The sequence below is a fragment of the Heptranchias perlo genome, chromosome 4, assembly GCF_035084215.1.
Source record: "Heptranchias perlo isolate sHepPer1 chromosome 4, sHepPer1.hap1, whole genome shotgun sequence".
Taxonomy (NCBI): Eukaryota; Metazoa; Chordata; class Chondrichthyes; order Hexanchiformes; family Hexanchidae; genus Heptranchias; species Heptranchias perlo.
The window spans coordinates 95,097,143-95,125,115 of record NC_090328.1 but is presented as its reverse complement, the minus strand read 5'-3'; the positions used below and the strand labels follow the sequence as shown (position 1 = coordinate 95,125,115).

The 27,973-nt window shown below is 46.7% G+C and overlaps 1 protein-coding gene across 2 annotated transcripts in view; it reads left to right on the top strand.

Moving 5' to 3' along the window:
- The window catches only part of rassf6 (Ras association domain family member 6), a 56,642-nt gene that overhangs the window by 21,988 nt on the left and 6,681 nt on the right, over nt 1-27,973 (top strand). For both annotated transcript variants that reach the window (XM_067983340.1, XM_067983339.1), the window contains 5 exons: nt 6,007-6,146; nt 7,297-7,400; nt 8,908-9,086; nt 20,098-20,199; nt 23,735-23,786. In XM_067983340.1, the coding sequence (XP_067839441.1) occupies nt 6,007-6,146; nt 7,297-7,400; nt 8,908-9,086; nt 20,098-20,199; nt 23,735-23,786 (577 nt within the window). The remainder of the gene's footprint in view (nt 1-6,006; nt 6,147-7,296; nt 7,401-8,907; nt 9,087-20,097; nt 20,200-23,734; nt 23,787-27,973) is intronic.

The following is a 27,973-nucleotide window of genomic DNA, read 5'->3' as shown; positions in this document are numbered from 1 at the left end:
TGTAATCTCTCCTTGTAATTTAACCTTTGGACTCCATATATCATTCTAGTAAATCTACGCTGCACTGCCTCCAAGGCCAATATATCCTTCCTAAGGAGCGGTGCCCAGAACTGAACACACTTTTGGACTTCCAAAAGGCATTTGATAAAGTGCCACATAATAGGCTTGTCAGCAAACTTGAAGCCCATGGAATAAAAATTGCAGTGGCAGCATGGATATGAAATTGGCTAAGTGACAGGCAACAAAGAGTAGTGGTGAACGGTTGTTTGTCGGACTGGAGGGAGGTATACAGTGGTGTTCCCCAGGGGTCGGTACTAGGACCACTGCTTTTCTTGATATATATTAATGATTTGGACTCGGGTGTACAGGGCACAATTTCAAAATTTGCAGATGACACAAAACTTGGAAGTGTAGCGAACAGTGAGGAGGATAGTGATAGACTTCAAGAGGTCATAGACAGGCTGGTGGAACGGGCGGATACATGGCAGATGAAATTTAACGCAGAGAAGTGCGAAGTGATACATTTTAGTAGGAAGAATGAGGAGAGGCAATATAAACTAAATGGTACAATTCTAAACAGTGTGCAGGAACAGAGAGACCTGGAGGTATATGTGCACAAATCATTGAAGATGGCAGGGCAGGTTGAGAAAGCGGTTAAAAAAGCATACGGGATCCTGGGCTTTATAAATAGAGGCATAGAATACAAAAGCAAGGAAGTTATGATGAATCTTTATAAAACACTGGTTCGGCCACCACTGGAATATTGTGTCCAATTCTGGGCACCGCATTTGAGGAAGGATGTCAAGGCCTTAGACAGGTTGCAGAAAAGATTTACTGGAATGGTTCCAGGGATGAAGGACTTCAGTTACATGGATAGACTGGAGAAGCTGGGGTTGCTCTCCTTAGAGCAGAGGAGGTTGAGAGGAGATTTGGTAGAAGTGTTCAAAATCATGAGGGGTCTAGAAAGAGTAGATAGAGAGAAACTGTTCCCATTGGCGGAAGGGTCGAGAACCAGAGGACACAGATTTAAGGTGATTGGCAAAAGAACCAAAGGTGAAATGAGGAAAAATTTTTACGCAGTGAGTGGTTATAATCTGGAATGCACTGCCTGAGGAGGTGGTGGAGGCAGATTCAACCGTGGCTTTCAAAAAGGAATTGGATAAGTACTAGTAGGAAAAAATTGGCAGGGCTATGGGGAAGGGGCGGGGGAGTGGGATTGGATGGATTGCTCTTGTAGAGAGCCAGCATGGGCTCGACGGGCCGCCTTCTGGGCTGTAACTATTCTATGATACTCCAGGTATGGGCTAACCAGGGCTTTGTATACCTGTAGCATAACTTCTATCCCCTTGTATTCTAGTCCTCTAGATATAAGGTCCAGCGTTTCATTAGCCTTTTTGATTATTTTCTATACATGTCCATGACATTTTAATGATCTATGTACATGGACCCCTAAGTCTCTTTGGACCTTCACTGTTTCGAGCTTTTCACCATTTAGAAAGTACTCTGATCTATCTTTTTAGGGCCAAAGTGGATGACCTCACACTTGCCTACATTGAAATCCATTTGCAACACTTAATCTATTAATATCTCTGTAATTTTATGCTTCCATCTGCATTGCTTACAATATTGCCTATCTTTGTGTCATCGGCAAACTTGGATATGCGGCACTCTACGTCATTAATAAATACAGTGAATAGTTGAGGCCACACCACAGATCTCTGTGGGACACCACAAGTCACATCTGCCAATTTGAATACCTGCCCATTATCCCTATTCTCCGTCTCCTGCCGCTCAGCCAATTTCCTAATCAGCTCAGTAATTTGCCCTCAATTCCATGAGCTCCAACTTTAGCTAACGTCTCATATGAGGGACTTTATCGAATGCCTTTTGGAAGTCCATATAAATAATATCCATAGACATTCCCCTGTCCACTACTTTAGTACCTCTTCAAAAAATTCAATCAGGTTTGTCAGGCATGACCGACCCTTTACAAATCTATGCTGGCTCTCTCTGATCAGCTGAAAATTTTCAAGGTGTTCAGTCACTCTATCCTTAATTATAGACTCTAGTAATTTCCTGACAACATTAGGCTAACTGGTCTATAATTCCCTGGTTTCCCTCTCTCACCTTTCTTAAGGAGATATTAGGACAGGTGACCATAGGCTTGGTCAAAGTGGTAGGTTTTAAGGAGCGTCTTAAAGGAGGGGAGAGAGTAGAGAGGCATAGAGGTTTAGGGAGGGAATTCCAGAGCTTAGGACCTAGGCAGCTGAAGGTACAGCTGCCAATGATGGAGCGATTAAAATCGGGGATGAGCAAAGAGGCAAGAATTGGAGGAGCGCAGAGATCTTGGAGGGATGTAGGGCTAGACGAGGTTACATAGATAGGGAGGGGTGAGACCATGGAGGGATTTGAAAACAAGGAAGTGAATTGCAAAATCGAGGCGATCTCAGACCAGGAGCCAATGTAGGTCAGCGAGCACAAGGGTGATGTGTGAACGGGACTTGGTGCGAGTTAGGATACGGGCAGCAGAGTTTTGGATGAGCTCAAGTTTATGGAGGGTGGAAGATGGGAGGCCGGCCAAGAGAGCATTGGAATAGTCGAGGCTAGAGGTAACAAAGGTATGGATGAGGGCTTCAGCAGCAGATGAGCTGAGGCAGGGGCGGGGATGGGCGATGTTACGGAGGTGGAAGTAGGCGGTCTTGGTGATTGAGCAGATATGTGGTTGGAAGCTTATCTCAGGGTCAAATAGGGTGCCAAGGTTGCGAACGGTCTGGTTCAGCCTCAGACAGTGGGAGAGGGATGGAGTCAGTAGCTAGGGAACAGAGTTTATGGTGGGGACTGAAAACAGTGGTTGCAGTCTTCCCAGTGTTTAGTTGGAGGAAATTTTTGCTCGTGCAGTACTGGATGTCAGATGAGCAGTGTGACAAATGAGAGACAGTAGAGGGGTCAAGAGAGGTGATGGTGAGATTGAGCTGGGTGTCGTCAGCGTACATGTGGAACCTGACGTTGTGTTTTTGGATGATGTCGCCGAGGGGCATCATGTACATGAGAAATAGGAGGAACCAAGAATAGAAATTTGGGGGACTCCAGAGGTAACAGTGAGGAAGTGGGAAAAGAAGCCATTGTAGGTGAGTCTCTGGCTATGACTGGATTGATAAGAATAGAACCAGGTGAGGGCAGTCCCACCCAGTTGGACGCCGGAGAGAGCCATTGGAGGAGGATGGTGTGATCAACCATGTCAAAGGCTGCAGATAGGTCGAGAAGGATGAGTTCCTTTGCTGTTTTGCCTAATGTTAATTATTTTAACACAGGATTGAGCAAATGCACAGAACCAGAACACAATCCCAAACTCACTGAACTCTTGGGATAAACTACAAGTTGTAATCTAGTCACATAGTATAATTCTGATGCGGAGATTCTCCTTTTATGCTTGACTATTTAATTGTTTGCACTAATAGTATTTTTTGTTACTATTTTCTGTGCATTAATTGTGTTTAGTTGCAATTTATATCCACTAATAAGTAATCCCAGTGTTCTACACAATGGAGTAGACAGTAGACTGAGATTGATGGGTATTTGAACACTAAGGGAATCAAGGGATATGGGGATAGGGCGGGAAAGCGGAGTTGAGGTAGAAGATCAGCCATGATCTTATTGAATGGCGGAGCAGGCTCGAGGGGCTGTATGGCCTACTCCTGCTCCTATTTCTTATGTTCTTATGTTTGACGCTGTGCTGATTCTGATCCATGATTTGTCACAATATGATACGGTTGCCTACAGTTTCCATCGTCTGATCCCAGCCATGTAGGCGGTGCAGAGCAAAACCAGCCATTTCTCCACGGGGGGAAGGGGGAAATCAGAATGGAGCTCAACCCAGGCCTCTGTAAACATGGGCTACAGAGTGACATTCATGGAGGCCTGGCAGTAGATCATTCTCTTGGCCATGGTGAAGATTGCAGGTAAAAAGGAAGGGAAAGAAACAAATTCTAAAATAACTCTCACAAAAGGATCAGCAAACGTCCCCTAACGTTGGTCACAGGAAATCGTGAACCTGGTCCATGCCTTCTGATGTTTGGCATATATTGTTCACTCCTGCCAGCAGCCGCGTCCCTGGGATCAGTTGCCTCTCCAATGGGAATGATACCAGATTCCCACCAAAATGTCAAAATAAAATGCAAGTTAAAGGTAAATAAAATGTGCAAGGTTCAATAACATTTATAAAAAAGATGAATAAACTTGGTAATGTCAGGAAAAGTCTTGCCACAATCAATGTGATTATCACCAATGGCCTCTGGTCTTCTAACAGAATTGGCAAAACTCTAAGCATCTAGTTGGAGGAAATGGTCACAAGGTTACCAGTAACCAATCTGGTTTCTAGGAAGGAACACCAAACTACAAGCCAATCAGCTTGCTGGACTTGGCCCTCATGCACTGTTGAATTTTTAGAAAATGATACCACAGTTTTCCCAATGTTACCTCATCATTTCATCAACCAAAGCCGAGTCAACAAGGCATAAGTAGGTTAGAACGGGCAAATGGCTGGTCTGAATCTGTGGTTTCTGTCTGTTGTCCTATTTATCAAAGAATTATAGAAATTTACGGCACAGGAGGCCGCCATTCGGTCCATCGTGTCTGTGCCGGCCGAAAAAGTGCTATCCAGCCTATTCCCACTTTCCAGTTCTTGGTCTGTAGCCTTGTAGGTTGCTGCACTTCAAGTGCATATCCAAGTACTTTTTAAATGTGATGAGGGTTTCTGCCTCTACCATCCTTTCAGGCAGTGAGTTCCAGACCCTCACCACCCTCTGGGTGAAAAAATTTCTCTTTAACTCCCCTCTAATCCTTCTACCAAATACTTTAAATCTATGCCCCCTGGTTATTGACCTCTCTGCTAAGGGAAATAGGTCCTCCCTATGCACTCTATCTAGGCCCTCATAATTTTGTACACCTCAATTAAATCTTCCCTCAGCCTCCTCTGTTCCAAAGAAAACAACCCAAGCCTATCCAATCTTTCCTCCTCGTTAAAATTCTCCAGTCCTGGCAACATCCTCGTAAATCTCCTCTGTACCCTCTCTAATGCAATCACATCTTTCCTGTAATATGGTGACCAGAACTGTACGCAGTTCTCTAGCTGTGGCCTAACTAGTGTTTTATACAGTTCTAGCATAAACTCCCTGCTCTTATATCCTATGCCTCGGCTAATAAAGGAAAGTATCCTGCATGCTTTCTTAACCACCTTATCTACCTGTCCTGCTACCTTCAGGGATCTGTGGACGTGCACTCCAAGGTCCATCTGTTCCTCTACACTTCTCAGTATCCTACCATTTATTGTGTACTCCCTTGCCTTGTTTGCCCTCCCCAAATTCATTACCTCACACTTCTCCGGATTGAATTCCATTTGCCACTTTTCTGCCCACCTGACCAGTCCATTGATATCTTCCTGCAGTCTACAGCTTTCTCCCTCACTATCAACCACACAGCCAACTTTTGTATCATCTGCAAACTTTTTAATCACGCCCCCTACATTTAAGTCTAAATCATTGATATATACTACAAAAAGCAATGGAACTGGTACTGAGCCCTGCAGAACCCCAATGTAAACAACCTTCCAGTCACAAAAACACCCATCGACCATTACTCTTTACTTCCTGCCACTGAGCCAATTTTGGATCCAATAGCCACTTTCCCTTGGATTCCATGGGCTTGTACTTTTTTGACCAGTCATGTGGGACCTTGTCAAAAGTATTGCTAAAATCCATATTTGTAATTAAACTATGAAAATGGTTAAAAAATGGTAAAAGTATGAATACTTCACAGAGCCTAAGTAGCACCCAACTCTGATGAGATGGTGATGATGCTGAAGTGTCATGTTTGTATCTGTCTAGCTCTGTGGGACCATGTACCTCACTCATGTTATCAGACCTGTCACAAGGATACTTTTGTTTTCTATGTAATATTGTATGTTGAGGCTTCTCATTTAATTTAAACATCCCACTATTCCCTTTATAGAATAATGGAAAAATGGTCCTAGAAGGGCTATTAGATATTTCATGGGGTGTACATCAACCAATAAGATTACAGATGAATGATGAGAAATCTACACCATCATCAAGAGCCATCCAATCTCCTGACCCTGTGACGAACAAAAGGTAGGCATCACATGGTGAAACTGTATGTAAGTGTATGTACATGTAAGTGTAAGTCTACATATAAGTGTGTATATATACAGACATTATAGGGTAAACGCAGTGTCCCAGGAGGGAGCCTTGCTCTGTGGGGGTGCAGGGCTGAGAATTGCACTCCAATATTATACTTCTAAACACAACTTATACTCGACCCCCACCCCACCCCCCACAATCAGACTCTACCATCTCAGACTCTGTCCCCTCAGACTCCATTCCCCCAGACTCCATTCCCCCAGACTCCATTCCCTCAGACTCCATCCCCTCAGACTCCATCCCCTCAGACTCCATCCCCTCAGACTCTCATACCCTCTGATTCCATCCCCTCAGATTCCATCCCCTGTGTAACCCCGTGTCAAAGATGTTGACCCTGACCCTGCACACTCAGAGCCTTCTAAGGAGGGCAAGTGGAGAAACCTTTTCTTGATGCAGAATTTTTGGACCCACTGAAATCATTTTGTTTAATTATTTGTTTTCGGGATGTGGGCGATGCTGCCAAGATCACATTTATTGCCCCTCCCCATTTGACGGTGGTGGGCCTTCTCCTTGAACCCTTACTCTCCGCGTGGTGATGGTGCTCCCACAATGGTGTTAGGTAGGGAATTCCATAATATTGACCCATGGACAATGAAGGAATGGCAATGTATGTGCAAGTCAGGATGGTGTGTGACTTGGAGGTGAACTTGAAGGTGATGGTGTTCCCACATCATTGCTGCTCTTGTCCCTCTGGGGAGGGAGGTGCTGTTGAAGTAACCTTGGTGAGTTGCTGCAGTACATCTTGTAGATAGTACATCATGCAGCCACTGTGTGCCAATGGTGGAGATGTTGGATATTGAGTCCAATGTCGAGGCTCCAATCAAGCAAACTGCACTGTCCTGGATGGTGTCGAGCTTCTTGAGTGTTGTTATGGCTGCATCCATCCAAGTGAGTATCCCATCATAGTCCTAACTTCAGCCTTGTAAATGGTAGAGAAGGTTTGAAGGGTCAGAAGGTGAATACTCATTGCAGAGCTTGGATTAAAATTATTTCTGAAATGTTTGTCTGTTCTAACCTCATTGCAAGCAGCAAGAAGCATTCAATAGGATGAGCCTTTCAGTAAATTAACTTATGTTTGCAGAGGAATGACGAGGTGGGGAGAGTTGGATAATTTGTGCAATATTGCTGAACAGGAGGAGGAAGCAGAGCAAGAAGTCGAGGAACAGGAGACAACCCAACAGCTGGGTAAGGTTCCAGGGGTTTGGGTTAGTGCATTTTCTGGGGTGTATATAATCATTTATTGTTAAATCCACAAAAGGAAGTGCCTCAAAAACTGGTTCAGTGATTAATGTTTTTTGGGATCTTTTATGGTTTTTGGAGAATACAGAGATTAAATGTTGCCAGACAATCAGATTTTTCAAATTCAAATCAGTTTCGATTAAACCACACGTTGGGTACTTTATGAAACTGGGTAGAGATTTTTAAAATTATGAAGGGATTTGATAGAGCGAATAAGGAAAGATAATTCCCTCTGGTTTGGGGAACCAGTGATGAAGGGTCATCAATTTAAAATCGTCACTGAGAGTGAGGAGAGGGGTTAAGTGAAATTTCTTTACGTTGACGGTTGTTGCAGCTTGGAATGCTTTGCTACAGGGAGTTAACATTTCAGGTGTGGGTGAAGGGTCTATATCTGAAACATTGGGGTCAATTTTAACCCCTCCCCCAACCCGGCCCAGCGCGAATGGTGCATGATAGGGGTTAAGGTCAGGCCGAATCCTCTTACTGGCCTGAGGCCGCATCATTCCCGCCCGGCAACATCTTATCTTCACCAACTTTGAAGTCGGCCGAGGCTCCCACGGCAGGCAAGCGATGACTTATTTTAAATGTAAAAGTTGCAGCCCGATGACGTCATCGGTGTTGCGACATGATTTTTACAAAGACTCAGGGGAAGGCTCGCCCGGTGTCAAAGCCGCCAGAGAAACCTGGCCAGATGCAGCTGAGTGGCCAGAAGAGGCCAAGATAAGTAAAATATTTGAATCTTCGGAGGAGCAGGAAGAAACCTCAGGCCTCTCTTGCCCTGGCCCTCACTCTCCCGTCTCACACCGTAATCTGTTTGGGAATCCTCCCCCAGCACTTACTTTATGCCGGGGCCCATTCCCTTAAGCCCCGGTAGCAGATGGCTATTCCTGCTCCCGCCTCAATTCCGGCTCACGCCCGCTGGCCTTGACATCATTCCCACCAGCTTTGAGCGGGACACCGATGTCAATTATTCAAATATGACCCTTCAGTTAAAATCAGCCGGGCCTCCCTCCTTCATTCATAATTGCCGGGTGCACCATTCACTTCGGGCCTCCCATGCACCACGCCCCCCACCGTCCCACCCCCCCCCCCCCCACACCCCTTAAAATCAGGGTGTTTAACTCATCTGCTCTCTACACAGAATTCTGGTGTTCCCAGCATTTTCTGGTTTTGTTTTTAATAAAAAGATTTGTTGTGTATCAAAGTGCAGTAGCAGAAGGGCTGATTCCACGACTGGACACTCCCCCAGCTCAGAGCACTGGGAACGGGATCGCAGTTCCATGATGCCTGATTTTCTGTCCATTTGTGAAATCAGTCCAATTATCTATGATCCTGTTCTATGACGAGTGAGGATGAATGTTCGACCAGCTCGAGTTGTTGGGAAAGATATGAGATGACTTTGAATGGTATTCGAGATAGGTTTTAGTTACGTTCTTCTCCTCCAACTCTTTAGTCTTCGAAAGCAGTACATTAAAACCAAAACGCAACCGAGAGCCAGAAAGTAGCAACTTAATACGTACCAGGAGTGATGCATCACTGGTGAAGATGAGAGTAAAGGACCAAGCAGTGTCTGCAGCACAGAAAGCTAGGCGCCATCGGTTTTCCATTAATGGCCACTTTTACAACTACAAGGTATGAAGGGAGAATTCAATTCTTTTCTACAGAAATAAAATAAGTGCAGCTTGTGCTGTAAAGTCCAGTGTATGAATCACATCTGCTCAGCACAAAAACTGCACTCAGTTTGACCAGCATCCGATATGTTCCATTTTACAGTAAATGTTCTGATAAGAATTAAATGACTGCAATATGTCAGGGGTTTGAGCTCAATCTCCACTCCAGGACATGAGCATGTAATCTAGTCTGACACTTCAGTGCAGTACTGAGGGAGTGCTGCACTGTTGGAGGTGCTATCTGTTCAGGTGGATGTAAAAGGTCCCAAGGCACTATTCAAAAAGAAGCAAAGAGTTCTCCCATGTCCTGACCAACATTTATCCCTCAACTACCACCACCAACCAGGTTAACTAGTTATCTCATTTCCTGTTAGTGGGACCTTGCTGTGCGCAAATTGACCACTGTGTTTCCCTTTGTAACAACAGTGACTACACTTCAAAAGTACTTCATAAGCTGTGAAGCGCTTTAGGACATGCTGAAGATGTGGTAAGGTGCCATATAAATGCAAGTCTTTCTTTACAGTCAGCGGGAAATCATCAGAATTATACACTCACGGCCATGTCTGTCGGAAATCGTGGGCTCACTGCCCACCCCTAGTGCAGCAGCTCTCACGTACACCAGGGGTCACAATCAGTGAGGTTTGCCGTTGTGTTTTTTCAACAGCACTACTTACGGTTTAGATTATTCTCAACCATGTATCAAATACGGAAGATGATGTTTCAGCAGCAAAGATACCAGATTATAATCCAATCCATTTTTGGTAATATTTAACGAATTATTAAAACAAGAGTGACAAGGCACAATAGTCTTTGACAGTATCCTAGTCATTGCTTTGATTTATAATATCGCTTCTGTTGTCACAGTGTGAACCCATGCTGCACTGTAACATTACCTTTTAAATATTATCTTTTATTACAGCTTTAGATAGAAGTGGGAATGACTAAAAAAAGATGTTTCATGTGAGAAATTATTTGCTTGCTAATTAATCTCAGCTGGCAGAGGTTTTGAGTTAGTGACACCAGCAGATAACAGACTGCAGTGTGGCACAGTCAGCTCGTGGGGAATGAGAGTAAACATAGAAACATAGAAAATAGGATCAGGAGTAGGCCATTTGGCCCTTTGAGCCTGCTGCACCATACAATATGACCATGGCTGATCCTCTATCTCAATACCATATTCCCGCTCTCTCCCCATTGCCCTTGATGCCTTTTGTGTCTAGAAATCTATCTAGCTCCTTCTTGGATATATTCAGTGACTTGGCCTCCACAGCCTTCTGTGATAGAGAATTCCGCAGGTTCTCTACCCTCTGAGTGAAGAAATCTTTCCTCATCTCAGTCCTAAATTTCCTACCCTGTATCCTGAGACTGTGACCCCTCGTTCTGGACCCCCCAGCCAGGGGAAACATCCTCCCTGCATCCAGCCCTATCAGAATTTTATATGTTTCAATGAGATGCCCTCTCATTCTTCTAAACTCAAGTGAATACAGGTCGAGTCGACCCAATCTCTCCTCATACAACAGCCCTGCCATCCCAGGAATCAGTCTATGCACTCCCTCTATGGCAAGTATATCCTTTCTAAGGTAAGGAGACCAAAACTGCACATAATACTCCAGGTGTGGTCTCACCAAGGCCCTGTATAACTGCAGTAAGACATCCTTGCTCCTGTACTCAAATCCTCTTGCAATGAAGGCCAACATACCATTTGCCTTCCTAACTGCTTGCTGCACCTGCATGTTTGCTTTCAGTGACTGTGGTACAAGGACACCCAGGTCCCTTTGTACATCAACATTCCCCAATCTATCACCATTTAAATAATACTCTGCCTTTCTGTTTTTCCTTCCGAAGTGGATAACTTCACATTTATCCACATTACACTGCATCTGCCACGTATTTGTCCACTCACTCAACTTGTCTAAATCGCCTTGAAGCCTCTTTGCATCCTCCTCACAACTCACAATCCCACCTAGTTTTGTGTCATCAGCAAACTTGGAAATATTACATTTGGTTCCCTCATCCAAATCATTGATATATATTGTGAATAGCTGGGGCCCAAGCACTGATCCCTGCGGTACCCCACTAGTCACTGCCTGCCACCCCGAAAAAGACCCATTTATTCCTACTCTCTGTTTCCTGTCTGTTAACCAATTTTTAATCCATGCCAGTATATTATCCTCATGTGCTTTAATTTTGGACACTAACCTCTTATGTGGGACTTTATCAAAGGCCTTCTGAAAATCCAAATAAACTACATCCACTGGTTCTCCCTTATCTATTCTACCAGTTACAGCCTCAAAAGAACTCCAGTAGGTTTGTCAAACATGATTTCCCTTTCATAAATCCATGTTGACTTTGTCTAATCCCATTGCTATTTTCTAAGTGTCCTGTTATCACATCCTTTATAATAGACTCCAGCATTTTCCCTACTACTGATGTTAGGCTAACCGGTCTGTAGTTCTCTGTTTTCTCTCTCCCTCCTTTTTTAAATAGTGGGGTTACATTTGCCACCCTCCAATCTGCAGGAACTGTTCCATACTCTATAGAATTTTGGAAGATGACAACTAATGCATCCACTATTTCCATGGCTACCTCTTTTAGTACTCTGGGATGCACATTATCAGGCCCTGGGGATTTATCGGCTTTCAGTCCCATTAATTTCTCCCCCACTATTTTTTTACTAATACTAATTTCCTTTAATTCCTCCTTCTCACTAGTCCCTTGGTTCCCTAGCATTTCTGGGAAGTTATTTGTGTTCTCTTCCGTGAAGTAGAGCTTTTAAAACAAATCAACCTGCATTGATTCTGTTAGTCTGGGTAGGAATGAGAATCAATCCCAGACTGAAATGGTAGTGGTTTGACCGAATGAAAGTGAGGGGTGCTCAGGAGCTCTGATAAAAGTGGCAATGTTGCAATTAAAACATGACTTAAGCACAGTTTTGTTTCTGTGAGTAATAAAGACAGAACGGATTGACAATTATAAATTCTTTTAAATTAAAACTCCCTCATGTGAGATCCTGGTACTTTCTACATGACCAGTGTCACTAAACTGTCACCAGCAGAAAGTGAAATGTGCATGACAGCCACTTTGGAAACTGTCTGTGTTTGTCCATTCGATGGGTCTGTGTTGTTTCAGCAAAAGCGTGAAGCAGGGGCCTGAGTCTTTGTTACTTGTACTAGACCTGTCTGTCTTGCTGATTTGATGGGTGTAATGTGGGTAAAGGGGAAGGTGAGTCTAGAGAGTACTTCTTAGGGCTGATCCCTCAAGCTGGCACTTGCAGTCAGTGTGTCATGTATTGTGTGCCTGCTCTTTCCTGAGCTATGTTCCCTCAAGTGCCTGTTTCGTGGGAGTACCGGGTGGGTACCTATCCCCTTTTATAGCCTGGAAAAAAAAAGTTAAGAAACTTTGATTTTTTTTTTAAATGTCAAGTTTCTTAATTACAGAGAGGTGCATGAGGCTGGGTCTCCTCCCTGGTGGGGCTTTCTGTGACACGGCAGTTACCCCCACCCCCACAGGTAATAAACCCAACCTCGTGTACACCCCCCCCCCCACAAGTAATAGACCCAACCTCGTATAACCACCCCCCCCACAAGTAATAGACCCAACCTCATATAACCCCCCCCCCCACAAGTAATAGACCCAACCTCGTATAACCCCCCCCCCGCCCACAGGTAATAGATCCAACCTTGTGTACCAGCCCCCACAGGTAATACACCCAACCTCGTATGCCACCCCCCCCCACAGGCAGTAGACCCAACCTCGTATACCTCCCCCCTCCCCACACAGGCGATAGACCCAACTTTGTATACCCCCCCTCACAGGTAATAGACCCAACCTCATATACTCTTCCCCCCCCCCCCCCCCCCACAGGTAAGAGACCCAACCTCATATACTCTCCCCCCCCACAGGTAAGAGACCCAACCTCGTATACCCCCCCACAGGTAAGAGACCCAACCTCGTATAAACCCCCCCCCCACAGGTAATAGACCCAACCTCATATATCCCCCCCAACAGGTAATAGACCCAACCTCATATATCCCCCCCCCCCAACAGGTAATAGACCCAACCTCATATACCCCTCTCCCTCACAGGTAATAGACCTAACCTCCACCCCCCCCACCACCACAGGTAATAGACCCAACCTCCACCCCGCCCCCCCCCCCACAGGTAATAGGCCTAACCTCGTGTAACCCCCCACCGCAGGTATGAAAATTGGCATTGTTAAAATAAGATCAAACCAAATTTTTAACCAGGTATCTTGCCTCAAAATGAAAAGTTCTTCGCCTAACTTTCCTATCAGTGAAAATGGAATAAAAAGAGTTGGAATTAAATTCTATGCCTGTTACGTTGGTTCTGGAGCTGATTTTTACGAAATGCCCTTTAATGGGTCCCAAGCAATAATTTCTGTTTGTTTCAGACTGTTGGTGATATTACACTTCTTTAAATGGATACCAGCTCCCCGTTTGAAGCCTTTTCCTTCCCATAATTTTACGCTGTTAATTTCATTCCCATCGATATTTCTCATTCCCGTACTTAGGCTATTTTTCCTTCCACACATTACAAGAAATGACATCCCTTTGACTGTTCCTGAATGTGAGGTCACATTCATTTTAAACAGAATTGTATTGCTGGGGTTATGCTTTTAATGTAAAACATTTACCATTTTTTGCCTCCCACATTCATCTTCCAAACTATGGCCTAAAACACCCGACCTGAGAAGACTCAGAGATTTGGAGTGAGATTTACTCGTTATCATTTAAAAACTAGCAGCTCTCCTGTGGCTTTGCTCACAGTACAGATAACACGCTGTTTTATAACAAGCATTACACCCTGTCATGGTGTATTATTCTGCTGCTAAGATGCAGCTTCCTTTATCCTTTTACGGCCAAAGAGTCTAATTAATGAAGGACATCTGTGGTCAATTGGTGAGGAAAATTTACAGATTGTTGGCAGATGCTAGTAAATCCCCAGCTCCATGTTAGCATGAAATGACTGTCTCTCCTCTCTATACTTTTGACACCGAAGTGTGACTCGCACACGCACATGCATGCACACATGCACACACACATGCACACACATACACATATACACACACATGCACACGTGCACACACACGCGCCCACACATATATATACAAACACCTGCAATGCCACATGCTCACAGTTAGTCAGCAGACATGTTGTTTTATAACAATTGGGGTGTTATCAACAAAATGTGAAAGATAGGAAGTGTGACGGGAATGAAATGTGACACAGGAAGTGCATGCTATGATTCTTAATACATTATAGATATAGCTAAATTTTAAATGGGCTTGTAACCTCCTCGCATCTATTTGTCTTGAACCTTTCTCCTAAATTCTCCTAATATTGACAGTCCTTCAAACTGATGTGAGTGAATGCAAATTGCTGACACCAGCTCTGATCAGTGAACAGTGGAGGTTGGAACGTGTTAAGTTTACTCCTGATGATTGAGGTGTAGTTTGCCCTGCAACTTGACACTGACCAAACTTTACTGTTTATTCAGGTGGTACAGTTTACAACACAAATTGAGAAAGGACTTGTTCATCAACATCTAAATGCAACGAACACCATTAATCATTTTGCAGACAAACAAATTTTAGTTAAAGGACATCCTGAATATAATATATTATTCATAGTTCTTTGTTTGAAATTATAATTGGAAAAATTGGGTAAAATTTTCAAAATGATGTCAATCGGTGGTGGTGAGGATGGTCAGGAAATTCACATATGATTAATTCCATCTATCCAAACTAAAGGCCATAAAACCTTAGACTTGGGGCCTGGTCTCTGGGAGGCGAGACCTAGGGCGCTAAATTGGGCCACGTAGCACCCGTTGTTTCGATGCTACACAGCCTCTCGACAACCAAAATGGCATCTTGGACGCGCACGCACGTTTCTAGCATGACGTGCGCCGGACCCCATCTGGTATCGGAGTTAGCGCAGGCACAGATAACGAATGCCAGCTGCATGTAAACTAAGGAGAAAATGGCTTCAATCAGTGTGCAACACTGATTTAAAGTGATAAACACCATTTTGGCACTTAACGCTCAACCCAACACACAGCCTTAACCCCGACTATCTGAATGTGTCTTAGAGTGCCTGGAGGACGCCCCACCAGCGCTATTTATAGGGACCATGCAGGATTCACGGGTTAGTGGCTGGGTTATTGCTTCTGGCTGCTGATGCATTTGTAACTGTTTTTGGAGGTCACCTATGCTTGAATACTAGGACGCAGGGATATAGCCTAACGTTTAGAGCCAGGACATGCAGGAGTAAAGTTAGAAAATGCTTTTCCATGAAAAGGGTGGGAGAAGTTTGGAACTCTCTTCTGCAAACGGCAGTTGCTACTAGCTCAGTTGTGAATTCTAAATCTGAGATTGATAGATTTCTGTGAACCAAGGGTATTAAGGGATATGGAGTTAGGTCACAGGTTCGCCATGATCTTACTGAATGGCGAAACAGGCTCGAGGGGCTAAATGCCACTGCTATTTGCTGCCTCCTGATATGCACCACCTTCTCCTGCAAGAAAGTGGGACGTGTGTCTGGGTGATGTGCCTGTCATGGTTGAATAGCTGCCAGTGTGTGTGACCTGTGAGTTGTGGGTGGGCGGCTTGCAACAGTGGTAATGTGTGAGGGTGAGAGGAAGCATCTGATTGGAAGAGTTGAGTACTGATGGAAAGAGTTTGTTGGTATATGGGTGATGGGAGGTGTAGTGAGTGGAGGAGTGGATGCAGCTAGTGGTGCAGTTGGTAGGAGACGCCACTTGACAGTTGACCTCACTCACCTTGCCCACACAAAGCACTGAACTTCTTCCTGCACTGCATCCATGTTCATGATGCTGTGCGCCTGGCATTGACTTTGTCCCCAGCTGTCTCCCACTGTCTTTTGGGTATATGTCTGGAGGGCTTCTTGCCCCCCCCCACCCGTGGATATAGGATGTCCCTCCTTCTGTCCACCTCTTGCACCAATGCCTCTAGTGCATCAGCAGAGTACCTTGGTGCATGCACTTTCGCAGGCCTGGTACCAACTCAGATTGGCAGATTGGTGAGGTCTGGCATGCAGATTGCAGGATGTGGGATTTAGTAGTGCGCAACCTTTATTCAATGTTTTAACATAACTCATCAGTTTGTAAACATAGGGATGGGACCTGCATCTGTGTTTTACGTGTGTGATGTCTGATCTCCAGTCAGACTCCGTGCAGGCAGTAGACTGTTATTTTCAGCAAATAACAGGTACGAGCTACCTTTAAGAGATTTCTAAGAAACATCCTCCCTTTAAGAGATTGGGGCTTCAGTTGCTGGTGGAAAGTGCAAATTGCATTGAATCAACATGCAAGACCTGGAATGGAACCCTAACCCTAACCCTAATCCCGCCCCCAACCCACCGTTTTTTTACTTTTAAAATCGAGCCCGTTCTCAGGCCTGGAGGAAACTCTCATCCTGCCTGTGCAGGGATCACTTGGGAACGGGGTACTCGTGCATTATGCTGCCTACGCCCAAAAACGACCCTTATCCAACTTTTTTGCCCTTTAGTGTCTGGGATGAGTGGGAGAGGGGCCCTGGGATCTGGGAGCATTGGGGAGGGAGTGTCCTGGGGTCCGAGTGGACTGGAGGTGACCCTGGGTTCAGGGCACACTTTGAGGGGGGCCTTGGATCTGGGAGCCCTGGAGCTGGCCCTAGGATCCGGGAGTACTGGGAGGACGATCTAGATGTCTGTGAGCACTGGGATGTGAATTGCAGGAACCTGGGAATGGGACATTGTGGGCTGAAATCAGGCAGTATGAGGGTTTGGGGCCAGGAGAATGGGCTGCAACTGCCTTTGGCCACCCTGAAACCATCAGGTGCCTGGTCCCCAACTGTGTTCTCACTGGTCGACCTCCTCCCATCTGCCCGCTGCCCCTTCTCTGCCCCTTCCCCTTCCCCCCGGCCAGCACCACCAACGTCCGCCCCCACCAGCACCACCAGCTTCTTCCTCCCCAGTACCACCAGCCCCTTCCCCCCCAGTCACACCAGCCCCCTCCCCCCCAGTCACACCAGCCCCCTCCCCCCAGTAACACCAGCACCCTCCCCCCCCCCGTAACACCAGCCCCCTCCCCCAGTAACACCAGCCCCTTCCCCCCCAGTAACACCAGCCCCTTCCCCCCCAGTACCACCAGCCCCTCCCCCTCAGTAACACCAGGCCCCTCCTCCCCAGTACCACCAGCCCCTTCTCCGCCATACCACCAGCCTCTTCCCCCCCCCCAGTAACACCAGCCCCCTCCCAGTACAACTAGCCCCTTCCCCATCACCAGTACCAGCTCCTCCCTAGTATCACCAGCACCCCGCCCCCCCCCACCCCAGTCCCGCCACCTGACAGTTCCTGCCATAAATCATCCAGCACATTATTAGTGGTTTGCACCTCACAGGCAGCCATTGAATTCCTCTTATTACATTCATCAACTTGATTTTAGTTACGTGGATAAACTGGAGAAGCTCTGGTTGTTTTCTTTAGAGCAGAGAAGTTTGAGAGGAGATTTGATAGAAGTGTTCAAAATCATGAGGGGTCTAGACAGAATAGATAGAGAAAAACTGTTCCCATTGGCGGAAAGGTCAAGAAGCAGAGGACACAGATTTAAGGTGATTGGCAAAAGAACCAAGGGCGACATGAGGAAAAGCTTTTTTACGCAGTGAATGGTTATGATCTGGAATGTACTGCCTGAGGGGGTGGTGGAGGCAGATTCAATCATGGCTTTCCAAAAGGAATTGGATAAATACTTGAAAGGAAAAATATTGCAGTGCTATGGGGAAAGGGCAGGGAGTTGGACTAGCTGGATTGCTCTTACAGAGAGCCGGCATGGACTCAATGAGCCGAATGGCCTCCTTCCGTGCTGTAACCATTCTATGATTCTATTATTAAAAGAATATACCATGTGACGGAAATACAGTCCCCACCACTTACACCGTCCCTGTTTATCCCAGACAGCCGCCTATATCGGGCAAATGGCACTAGCCATTTCCCATTATCATAGGCGTCAATTACAAAGGCGCCACTTAAACCCGATTAAGCGAGCCAACTATTTCGGGCAGTTCAAGCAGCTGTTCGAGTGCAATTACCTGTCATTAAGTCCTTTCAGGCAACTCCAAATGACACACAAGCAACAAATCCTCTTAAAACTCAAGCTGCATTTACAGTATCTGCTGTAGTGGTGAAACTGACCAGAGGTGAAACTGACCAAACCGCAGTGTACTTCAGCCCCATTCAGCTCTCCATAGCTGAATAAAGCGAAAAACTTCCACCTCGTATAACTTGTCTGTAGCCAGCAATATTTTCCACAAACATAATTATAAGAAATATTTACAACATAGAAGTCCAGAAATCCTCTTCAGATCACCAACAGCAATTTCCGACTGGGAGCGGGAGAGAGGTGGAGAGACTGCCGGCAAGGAGCCAGTTCCTGACCGCTACTTCGATGAATCACATCCGTGAGAAAGAGAGAGGGGGTGGAGATCTGAACTCAAATCCCAGAGCAGACAGTACTTCATTTCTGAAGTTGTCAAAATTCTGCTTGAAATTGATGAAACCCAACATACCATCCACCGCATATAGAGGGCAAACCGAGTTCACTCAAATGTGCCTGCTGTAAACGATGGGGGCTATACCAGTTTAGGGCACCGCACCTCAGGAAGGATATATTGGCCTTGGAGGGGGCGCAGCGCAAATTGGCTGTGATGAGGGTGATGGAATCGTACTGAAAGGGCTGCAACTGTTCAATTCTTTCCCATGAAAATAAAAAATAAAATAGGGAGATTAGCCCCGATTTACCAAAGAGAATGGGGAGATTAGCCCTCCGTTTATCAGAGAATGAGGCGATTAACTCCCATTTAAAAAAGAGAATGAGGAGATTATCCCCCATTTAAAAAAGAGAATGAGGAGATTATCCCCCATTTAAAAAAGAGAATGAGGAGATTATCCCCCATTTATAAAAGAGAATGAGGAGATTAATCCCCAATTTATAAAAGAGAATGGGGAGATTAGCCTTCATTTATAAAAGGGAATGAAGAGAGTTGCCCCTGTTTATAAAGTAGAATGGGGAGATTATCTCCCATTTATAAAAGAGAATGAGGAGATTATCCCCCATTTATAAAAGAGAATGAGGAGATTAGTTCCCCCCCTCCCATTTATAAAAGAGAATGGAGAGATTAGCCCCCATTTATAAAAATGAGGAGATTGGCCCCCAATTATGAAAGAGAATGGAGATTGCCTCCCTTTATATAGGAGAATGAAATATACCCCCTCTTTATAAAAGTTAATGAGAAGATTAGCCCCCATTTATGAAAGAGAATGTGGAGATTAGCCCCTCTCCCATTTATAAAAGAGGATGAGGAGATTAGCCTCCATTTATAAAAGAGAATGGGGAGATTGGCTGCCCGTTTATAAAAGACAATGAGGAGTTTAGCCCCCATTAATAAAAGAGAATGGAGAGATTTGCTCCCGTTTATAAAAAAGAATGAGAAGATTAGTCCTCCCCCGCCCCATTTCTAAAAGAAATTGGGGAGATTATCCCCCTTTTATGAAAGTGAATGGGAACATTAGCCCCCCCCCCCAGTTTATAAGAGCAGAATCCATCGCCCAAGTGTTTTGATTGAAGTGCATTATAATTTATTGGCAAATGAGTACTGCATGTTGTAATTCACAACATAAAGGGGGAATTATAACTGCGAGCGGGCTTTGGCCGTGGTGGTGGGGGTTGGGGGCGGGGGGGGGGAGATGCGGAGAGCATCAAACACCCCAACGTCATCAACCTGAGGCCCGGGCTATTTAACTCGCACCAGAACTCCTTACCAAATGGACCATGGCATTTTGCTGTTTTATACAATATGTGCTTGCGGCTGTTTTCTTTGCCATGTGGTTTTTAGTAAAATAACAGCCATGTGTTGTAAAGCTCGTCATCTTTAAAAATATGGGCTTTGTGCTTTGCAGACATCCATCTTCACACCAACCAAAGGCTTTGTGACCACTGTGAGAATCAACAGCACATTGACCACGCAGGAAGTGATAGCACTACTGCTGCAAAAATTTAAGGTACATTTCTTAAAAGTTTTAAACAGCTTTGCAGTTTCTACTGGCCAGCCCTGAAAGCTATTTCCCCTCCCTCCCCCATTCCCAACTCCCTCACTCCTTCACTCCCCCATTCCCTCATCCTCCCCTCTCTCTGATTCTATGGGGGAGAGTGTCGGGGGAGGGGGAGGGAGTTAAATTGTTAAAAATGTGAAATCCGACCCCATCCCACCGTGAACGTGCCTACTTCCGGTTTTACCCGAGGCGGGTCGATCATTATTTTAGGTTAATGAGGCTCCGTTCCTAAGATTTTGACTGCCATTTGAATTTAATGGCAGTGGGCAGGGTTTCCCAGGACTTGGGAATCCCGGCAGTTGATGTGAGGCAGGTAAGTACTTTTCCAGCCCTCTTGTGGGCCAGAAGGAGCAGGACTGCTTCCCCCGGCCCCTCAAGCACATCTTTTGCCACGATCTCTCCTCCTCCTGCCCCCACACCCCCCGCCACGATTTGCAGATGCCCCCGCGATATTTATCTCTCCCCGCCGCGATCTCCCTCCCAATCTCTTCCTCCCCCCACCGCCCCCCCCAACCCCGGTTCTCTCCACTCGCAATCTCTTCCCTCCCCTGGGATCCCTCCCTCCCTCCTCGCTGCCATGCTCCGTGCCCCCACCAACCTCCGGTCTTCCTGTTTGTGGGGGATTGGGGGGATTTTTCCCCAGCTGCTGCCTTCTTCAGCAGGCTTTCCCACCCAGCAGCTGGCCAGCCTTCAATCTGGCCAGCAGCCAGGCGGGAAATGGAGGAAAAAAAATTCTAATGAGGTCCTTCGGTTAAGTTCAGCAGGATCTCCGCCTTTCCGGTATTTCCCGGTCGCTGACACGCGCCCCCGCTCCTTCCCCACCTCCACGTAAATATCTCTGTATCGCTGTCTCTGACTGTCTCGCCCCTATCTATACGGGGTGGCGGGGTGGGAGTGGGGGGTGGTGGTTGTAGTGGCCGGGAAACCCGGAAATGCGGAGGTCCTGTCAAGTTTAACAGCAGGTTCTTATTTTAATTTTTTTTCTCCATTTCCTGGCCGATAGCTGGCCAGATTGAAAGACCTGCGCTGGAAGGCCGCAGCCAGGGACCATTGAAGAGGGAGGGAAGGAGGAAGAGATCGTGGGTCAGGGGGGGAGATCGTGGTGGTGGTGGGGGGAAACAGATCACGGGTCAGGAGGTGATCAGGGGTGGGGGGGCTCAGATCGCGAGGGGTCGGCGGATCGTGGGGAGTGAAGCAGGTTTGCTTGGAGGGCCGGAGATAGCACTCCTGCTCCTTCTGGCCCACATGTAGTGCTGGAAAGACACTTACCTGCTGGTTCGGCCGTTCTCGCCTCCCTTCAGCTGCCGGGTTTCCCGAGCCCTGGAAACCCGACCTGCAGCTGCTAAATGTAAAAGTCTGTTAAATCTGAGGCTCGCAGCCTCATTAACATATTTAAATTACTGACCTGCCTCGCAAGAGCTGCTTACTCGCCTGACTCCCAACCTGCCTCCATTAAAACCGGATGTGTGCGTGTTCGAGGCGGGTTCGGGTCGGGTTTCAGCTTTTTGAAATTTTAACATATCCCCCTAACTCCCCGCAACTGTCCCACCTGTCGTGGGGAGTTAAAATTCCCCCCTCTGTCTCTCTCTCTCTCTCTCTGTCTCTCTCTTTTTCTTTTTCTCTTTCTCACTTTCTCACTTTCTCTCTGTCTTTCTCTCACCCTCTCTCTGTCTCTCTCCATCTCTGTGTCTCACTCTCTCGTTCTTTCTTTCTCGGTCTTTCACTCTTTGTCTGTCTTTCACTATCAAAAGTTTATGAAACAATCAGAATACTGTCACATTTTCTCTTACACACATGCACCACATATACACACATAGACACACGCAGACACACACGTGTGCACATGCAGGCACGCAGACACACTCATGCGCACACAGACATACACGCAGACCTATGCACGCACACATAGGCAGACACACATACAACAGGCATGATTTTATCGGGGAGTTGGGAAGGGGGCGAGGGGGTGGAATTCCTGACGGGAAATCCGGAAGTACGGATTTCCTGGACGTCCTTACGATTTTGACATAAGGGTGTCTTTTTTTTTGACGGTGTCCGGGATGCGAGCAGGTAAGACTTAGATGGGGGGGTCAGGGGTCATCGGAGGGTCAGTCCTTGGGGGGCTCAGTCATCATGGGTCATCGGGGGGGCTCAGTCATCGGGGGACGTCAGTCATCGGGGGTCTCAGTCATCATGGGACATCAAGGGGGGCTCAATTATCGGGGTGGGTCAGTCATCAGGGGGGTTCAGTCATCGGGGGTCTCAGTCATCGGGGACCATCGGGGGGGTCAGTCATCGGGGGTCATCGAGGGGTCAGTCATCAGGGGGTTGGGGTCGGGGGTGATTGTGAGGGGGGTTTGGAGATCGTGAGGGGGGTTTGGAGATCGTGAGGGGGGTTTGGAGATCGTAAGGGGGGGTTCGGAGATTGTGAAGGGCTGTCGGAGATCGTGGGAGTGGTCACTGCAGATAGTCTTGTTGGGCATTGGAGAAACACTCCTGCTCCTCCGGGCCCAGAAGCTGTGCTATAAAGGCACTTACTTACTGTTTCGGGCCTTCTCACCTCCTCTCACTTGGCGTGAAGTAGAAGGCCCGGGAATCCCGGCCCCCAGGGGTTAAAAACAAAAAATCTGTTAAAATGGAGGCCCGCAGCCTCCTTGAAAGTTTTTAGTGACCAACCCGCCTCCTGAGAGTGGGTTGGTCGCCCGTCCCTCATCCCGCCTCCATTAAAACTGGAAATGGACTGGTTGGGGGCGGGGGTTTTAGATTTTAAAAATTTTTACTGCCCCCCGCCCCCAACCCATCATTTTTCCGAGTTAAAATCATGCCCAACATCTCTGTGTTCCATAAAAACACTCATTATAAATTTTACCTCCATTAAGCTTTCAAATTTGTCCTCTAGATTTGCTTCAAATAATTTTGAAAAATTTTTAACCAAAAGTTGCCAGTAGCTGAACTATTCCTCACTATAGCTGACTGAATGGTTCTGATGCATCCTGAGAAATTAGGCACACTGCACATGATCAGATTGCTGAACCTGACTTCAGCTAACAATGTCACCGCTCTGGGCAAAACTATCAACTCCAAGCCCGGGCTTTTACTTCAAGCCTTCAATTAAAGCTTTAAAGAAGGCTTCATAAGATAATTCAGTGGATAAATTTAACAATGTTATTGTGAATTATATTATTTATTTTTTATTTTGCTTAATCCATTATTTTGGTTATTAGGAAGTTCAGTTATTGAGAAAAAATGTTCAAAAAGCATTTTGAGAGAAATATGGGCATCCATTGCCACAATCAGAATCAGAATGGAGATTTTCTATTAGAAATGTGGGATAGGAATTTATAATGCGAAAAGATGACACAAAAAGTGTGACAGAAATGTGACAACAGGAAGTCAAGTGGCACAGACAGAAAGTACTTGCAGGTGTAAGATTTTCAATATATTATAACTTCTTATATTTTGACATACCTTTATTTGATAACAGATAGAAAATGATCCTAATGATTTTGCACTATATGTCGTTCACGCAAGTGAAGGTAAGTTATCTGCATGATTTCTCTTTTTGCTTTTGGTTAGTTTTACATTAGAGTTCTAATACTTGGATAAATAACCATCCCTCTGTGTCTGAGATCACGAGGACCAGCCCCATTCTGCGTTGCTAGTTATCTCTAGATCTGGCACCACACGGTAGTTAAACATGCCTCAACCTCAGAAGAGCGTCTTCTACTGAACCAGTTAACTTTTGTTTTGATTAGTTGGTTTAGTCTCTATTTTCCTCCTTTGCAGTCCATTCTTTATAGGACATCCTCCTGTAGCCAATAGAGTGCAGTAGGTGAGGGGAGATATTGCAGCCTGTGCTGCTGATGCTGGCCCCAAATGAGCTGACCTCAGTGGATAATGACTCTGGGGCACCTCGCACCTAACTCTCATGATCCACTGGGAGTGCTGGGGCCACGATGTTGGGAGGCAGCAGCCGGTAAATGGCTACAGGCTAGCTGTTGTGCATCAGGCAATGGTCTGACACGGGGAGGGGAGAGGCCAGGTAGGGCTGGGAAGGTGCACAGAACTGAGGCCTAGCAGTGACCGGACAAGGGAGGTAGGAGTGCCTGGGGTGCACAATTTTTTAACAATTTGAGTGGCGGCTTATGTTCGTCACCTGATCCAAACCGGTGTTGTGCGGCTGGGGCCATACCATGCAGGGCTGCTTAATTAGTGTTAAACCCCAGGGCCTAATGAGCCCAGTGCATAGTGCCATTATCTGCCCCAAAATATAATCGCCCATAGCTGTTCCATGGCGGCTCAGAAGGAAGTCTGATCTGATAAGGGTAACAAGAATCATTGGGGGTTAAATTGGTTAACCCCCGAAAATGGGCGTGGGTATCATGTTGCGCGATTCACCCACGCCTGGTCGTTGAGATGCAGGCAGCACGTAATATTTGTGCTGCCTGCTAATCTACATGATTGCTGTGTGCAGCCAGCGCTACCTGCGCAGTGAGTGGCTGCACACACCAGCAGGGGGCTCCAATATCAGGAGTGGCCAGCATCAATTAAAGGCAGACTGCACCTCTTGAAGGGGAGGTGCTCTGTGGCTGCAGGAGGTGGTGTAAAGTGATTTGTGGGCTGAATGATATTGAGGAATGGCTGCACCTGCAAGAGAACGTGCACCAAGGTTCTCAGATGGTGCACTGGGGGTCTTGGTGAAGAGGTGGACAGACGGAGGGCCATCCTATATCCACAGGGGGGCAGGAGGCCCTCCAGACACATCCTCAAGAGGCAGTGTGGGGCTGTGGCGCACGAGGTCAATGCCAGGAGCATCACTCCACGCACATGGGTGCAGTGCAGGAAGAAGTTCAATAATTTGACACGAGTGGTCAAGGTGAGTGCGTTCAACTGTCACGTGGCATCTCCTACCAAGTGCATCACTAGCCTCATCCACTGCTCCACACACAACACCTCCCGTCACCGACCTACCAACAAACTCTTTCAATCAGTACTTAACCCTGCGAATCAGATGCTACATCTCACCCTCACACATTACCACTTTTGCAAGCCGCACATCCACATCTCACAAGTCACATACACTGGCAGCTATTCAACCATGACAGGCACAAAACCCAAACATCTTGCAGGACACTCACTGACACACTTCCCTCTTTCTTGCAGGAGAAGGTAAGAGCATAACAACAGGCAGCAGGAAAGACCTGGAGGAGGACAGGCGTGCTTACACGTCCTCACCCCCATGGAGGCGCTGTCCATCATTGGGCGGTCCATCGCTGAGGCCATGGCTACTGGTGGTGCTGGAGGTATCGATGATGAGGGTCTCTGTATACCTAATCCTCCTTCTCGCTTCCCACTTCTCCCTCAGCCCACAATCTTTTCTGACTCGTTCTGCAGATGGTGCGAGCATGCACATCTTACTTTCTCCTCTCCTGTTAATTGTATCATGTGATTCATAGCAATTAGTGTTAATTGTATTCAGGTGGTGTGTGTCAATTGGGGACTCTCTTGTATCCTTTTTATATGAGAGCTTATCTAGGGTGTGGTGCATGTGTAAGGGGGATCTCTGTGAATAAAGGCTTGGAAGCAACTGAGGACCAGGCTCTGGTATTCTATCCTTCACTACTTGGCTATCTAATTTATAATATCTCCCCTCACCACAACTCAATCCGTGTCCCTTTGTCATTTCAGATACCCGAGACCTGGAACCGGCACTGTCAGAGGAGGCAGAGGAAGATGACAGTGATGATGCAGACACACCTTCACTTGATCTTACACTCGCAGTCACCAGCTCAGATACTGACACTGCTCGTACTTTAGAGGCCAGGATAGAGGAGGGATCTGCACGTGGCAAGACATCGGGCACAAGTGCGCAGGAGCCAGGGCAGGGGGAACGGATACCACAGGTGCCAGCTCACCGGAAAGTGAGCTCGCACACTAGTTCTGCTGCCGAGGAGTCAGATGATGACTTTGATGGGCCAGGCTACAGAAGAAGGCTGATGGGCGTACACAACCAAATGCTTGGTGCACTGGAAAGCCTGCACACAATGTCAAGGGGCATGGAGAAGTCCAACTCCAACTTGGCACAGGACTTTGCGCAGAGCTTGGAGCCCATCCTTTCCTACATGGAACAGGTGGTCATCTCCATCAGCACACCGGTGGAATCCGCCATGATGCGGCGTCTGATGACCGATGTCTCAGCTGCCACTGCAGCACAAACAGCTTCCATCCAAGGTCTGCATGCTTCATTTGGAGCTCAGACTGCTGCTTTGGAAGCTCAGACTGTTGTGTTACAGGCTCAGGCTGCTGCTATTGTGGCTCTGGGTACCACTGTAGAACGGGGCTTCCAGAGCATCACAGCACTCCAGCAATCTGTTCTCCAGCAGATCACCAGGATTGCTGTGATGCTGCCATGGGAGAGTGGCAGTGGTGCCATGGGAGACGAACCTGCTGCCCTCTCTCGGGATGACAGCATTCCTGCTCCCACCCCTGCCACTCCACCAGTGCCCTTGCCGTTGCCTGTCAGCCAGCTAGCCCTGTGTGCTGCAGCCCAGGTCGAGATGGTGCAATCTGCAGCGGGGCCCTCCACCCCCAGAGCTGCTCAAAGTAGTGCTCCAAGGCCAGCCACACTCTCCTCCATTGAAGGTCAGCAGCCTTCCACCACCCATGCTTCAGCCACTGAGGATGCACCTCGTAGGAGCACTAGGATAGGTAAAGGCACAGGCATAGGTAAAGGTAAAGGGACAGGCACTAAAGGAATGCACAAGGGTGAATAGTCTCATTTTCTTTACTTTATTGCATATATTAATTGATAAATTTGGTGGTATCAATGTTGAGGATTTGGATTTGGATTTGGATTTGCGATTGATATTGGCTTTCATTTCTGCGATTAGCTAAGGGAGGAAGCAATGTGTAATCATAAGGACGATTTGATGGCCATGTGGGAGTGGAAAGTTAAGGAGTGTGGGACTGTTAGTGAATAGAAAGGTGTCTTTGAGGTTACTGGTTTCTCTCATTCATAATCTGATTATGCAGAGCCCTGACAGACAGGGCCTGTCTACCTTATTGCCTCCCTGCCTCTTCCTCCACTTCCTGCTGCAATTCCTTCTCCTCCTCCTCCACATCCTCCTCCATCTCTTCCTCCTCCTCCCTTTTCTACTTGCTTGTCCTGCTCAGCATGGCTTCTCTGCATGCTCCCATTCATGTTCAATTCCCAGAGGAAGCCCTAGCAGGCTACCCATGTCTGGAAGCAACATTGTTCAGCGCACTATTTTAAATGCCTCTAACTTTAAGACCACTCAGACCACACTCTATATAATATTGCAACTTTCTCCAAGTATAGGAAACTTTCACAAACACCTACAATTGTACCAGCAGCCAGAATAACTGATCACACAACTAACCTGTAACTCCTGCATGATCCCTTTAAATAGCGCTGGTGGAGGGTCCTTCATGCCCTTTAAATCCTGTTTAGTTGTGCGAGGTTAGGACAGTGCATAGGCTGGAGCGGGATGTTCGAAATTGGTGCCGACTGCTTCAAATCAGCGTTGCACACTGATCTACGTCATAATCTCCCTACTTTACATGCTGTTGGCGTTCATTAGGTGCATGAGCGCAGCCACCTTTACCAAGATGGCATCCTGCGCACATCACGCTGGAATTGTGCACCACATCGCGGATGCCATTTTCGGGGCTTAGGAGTCTGTAGCGCCTACACAACAGGTGC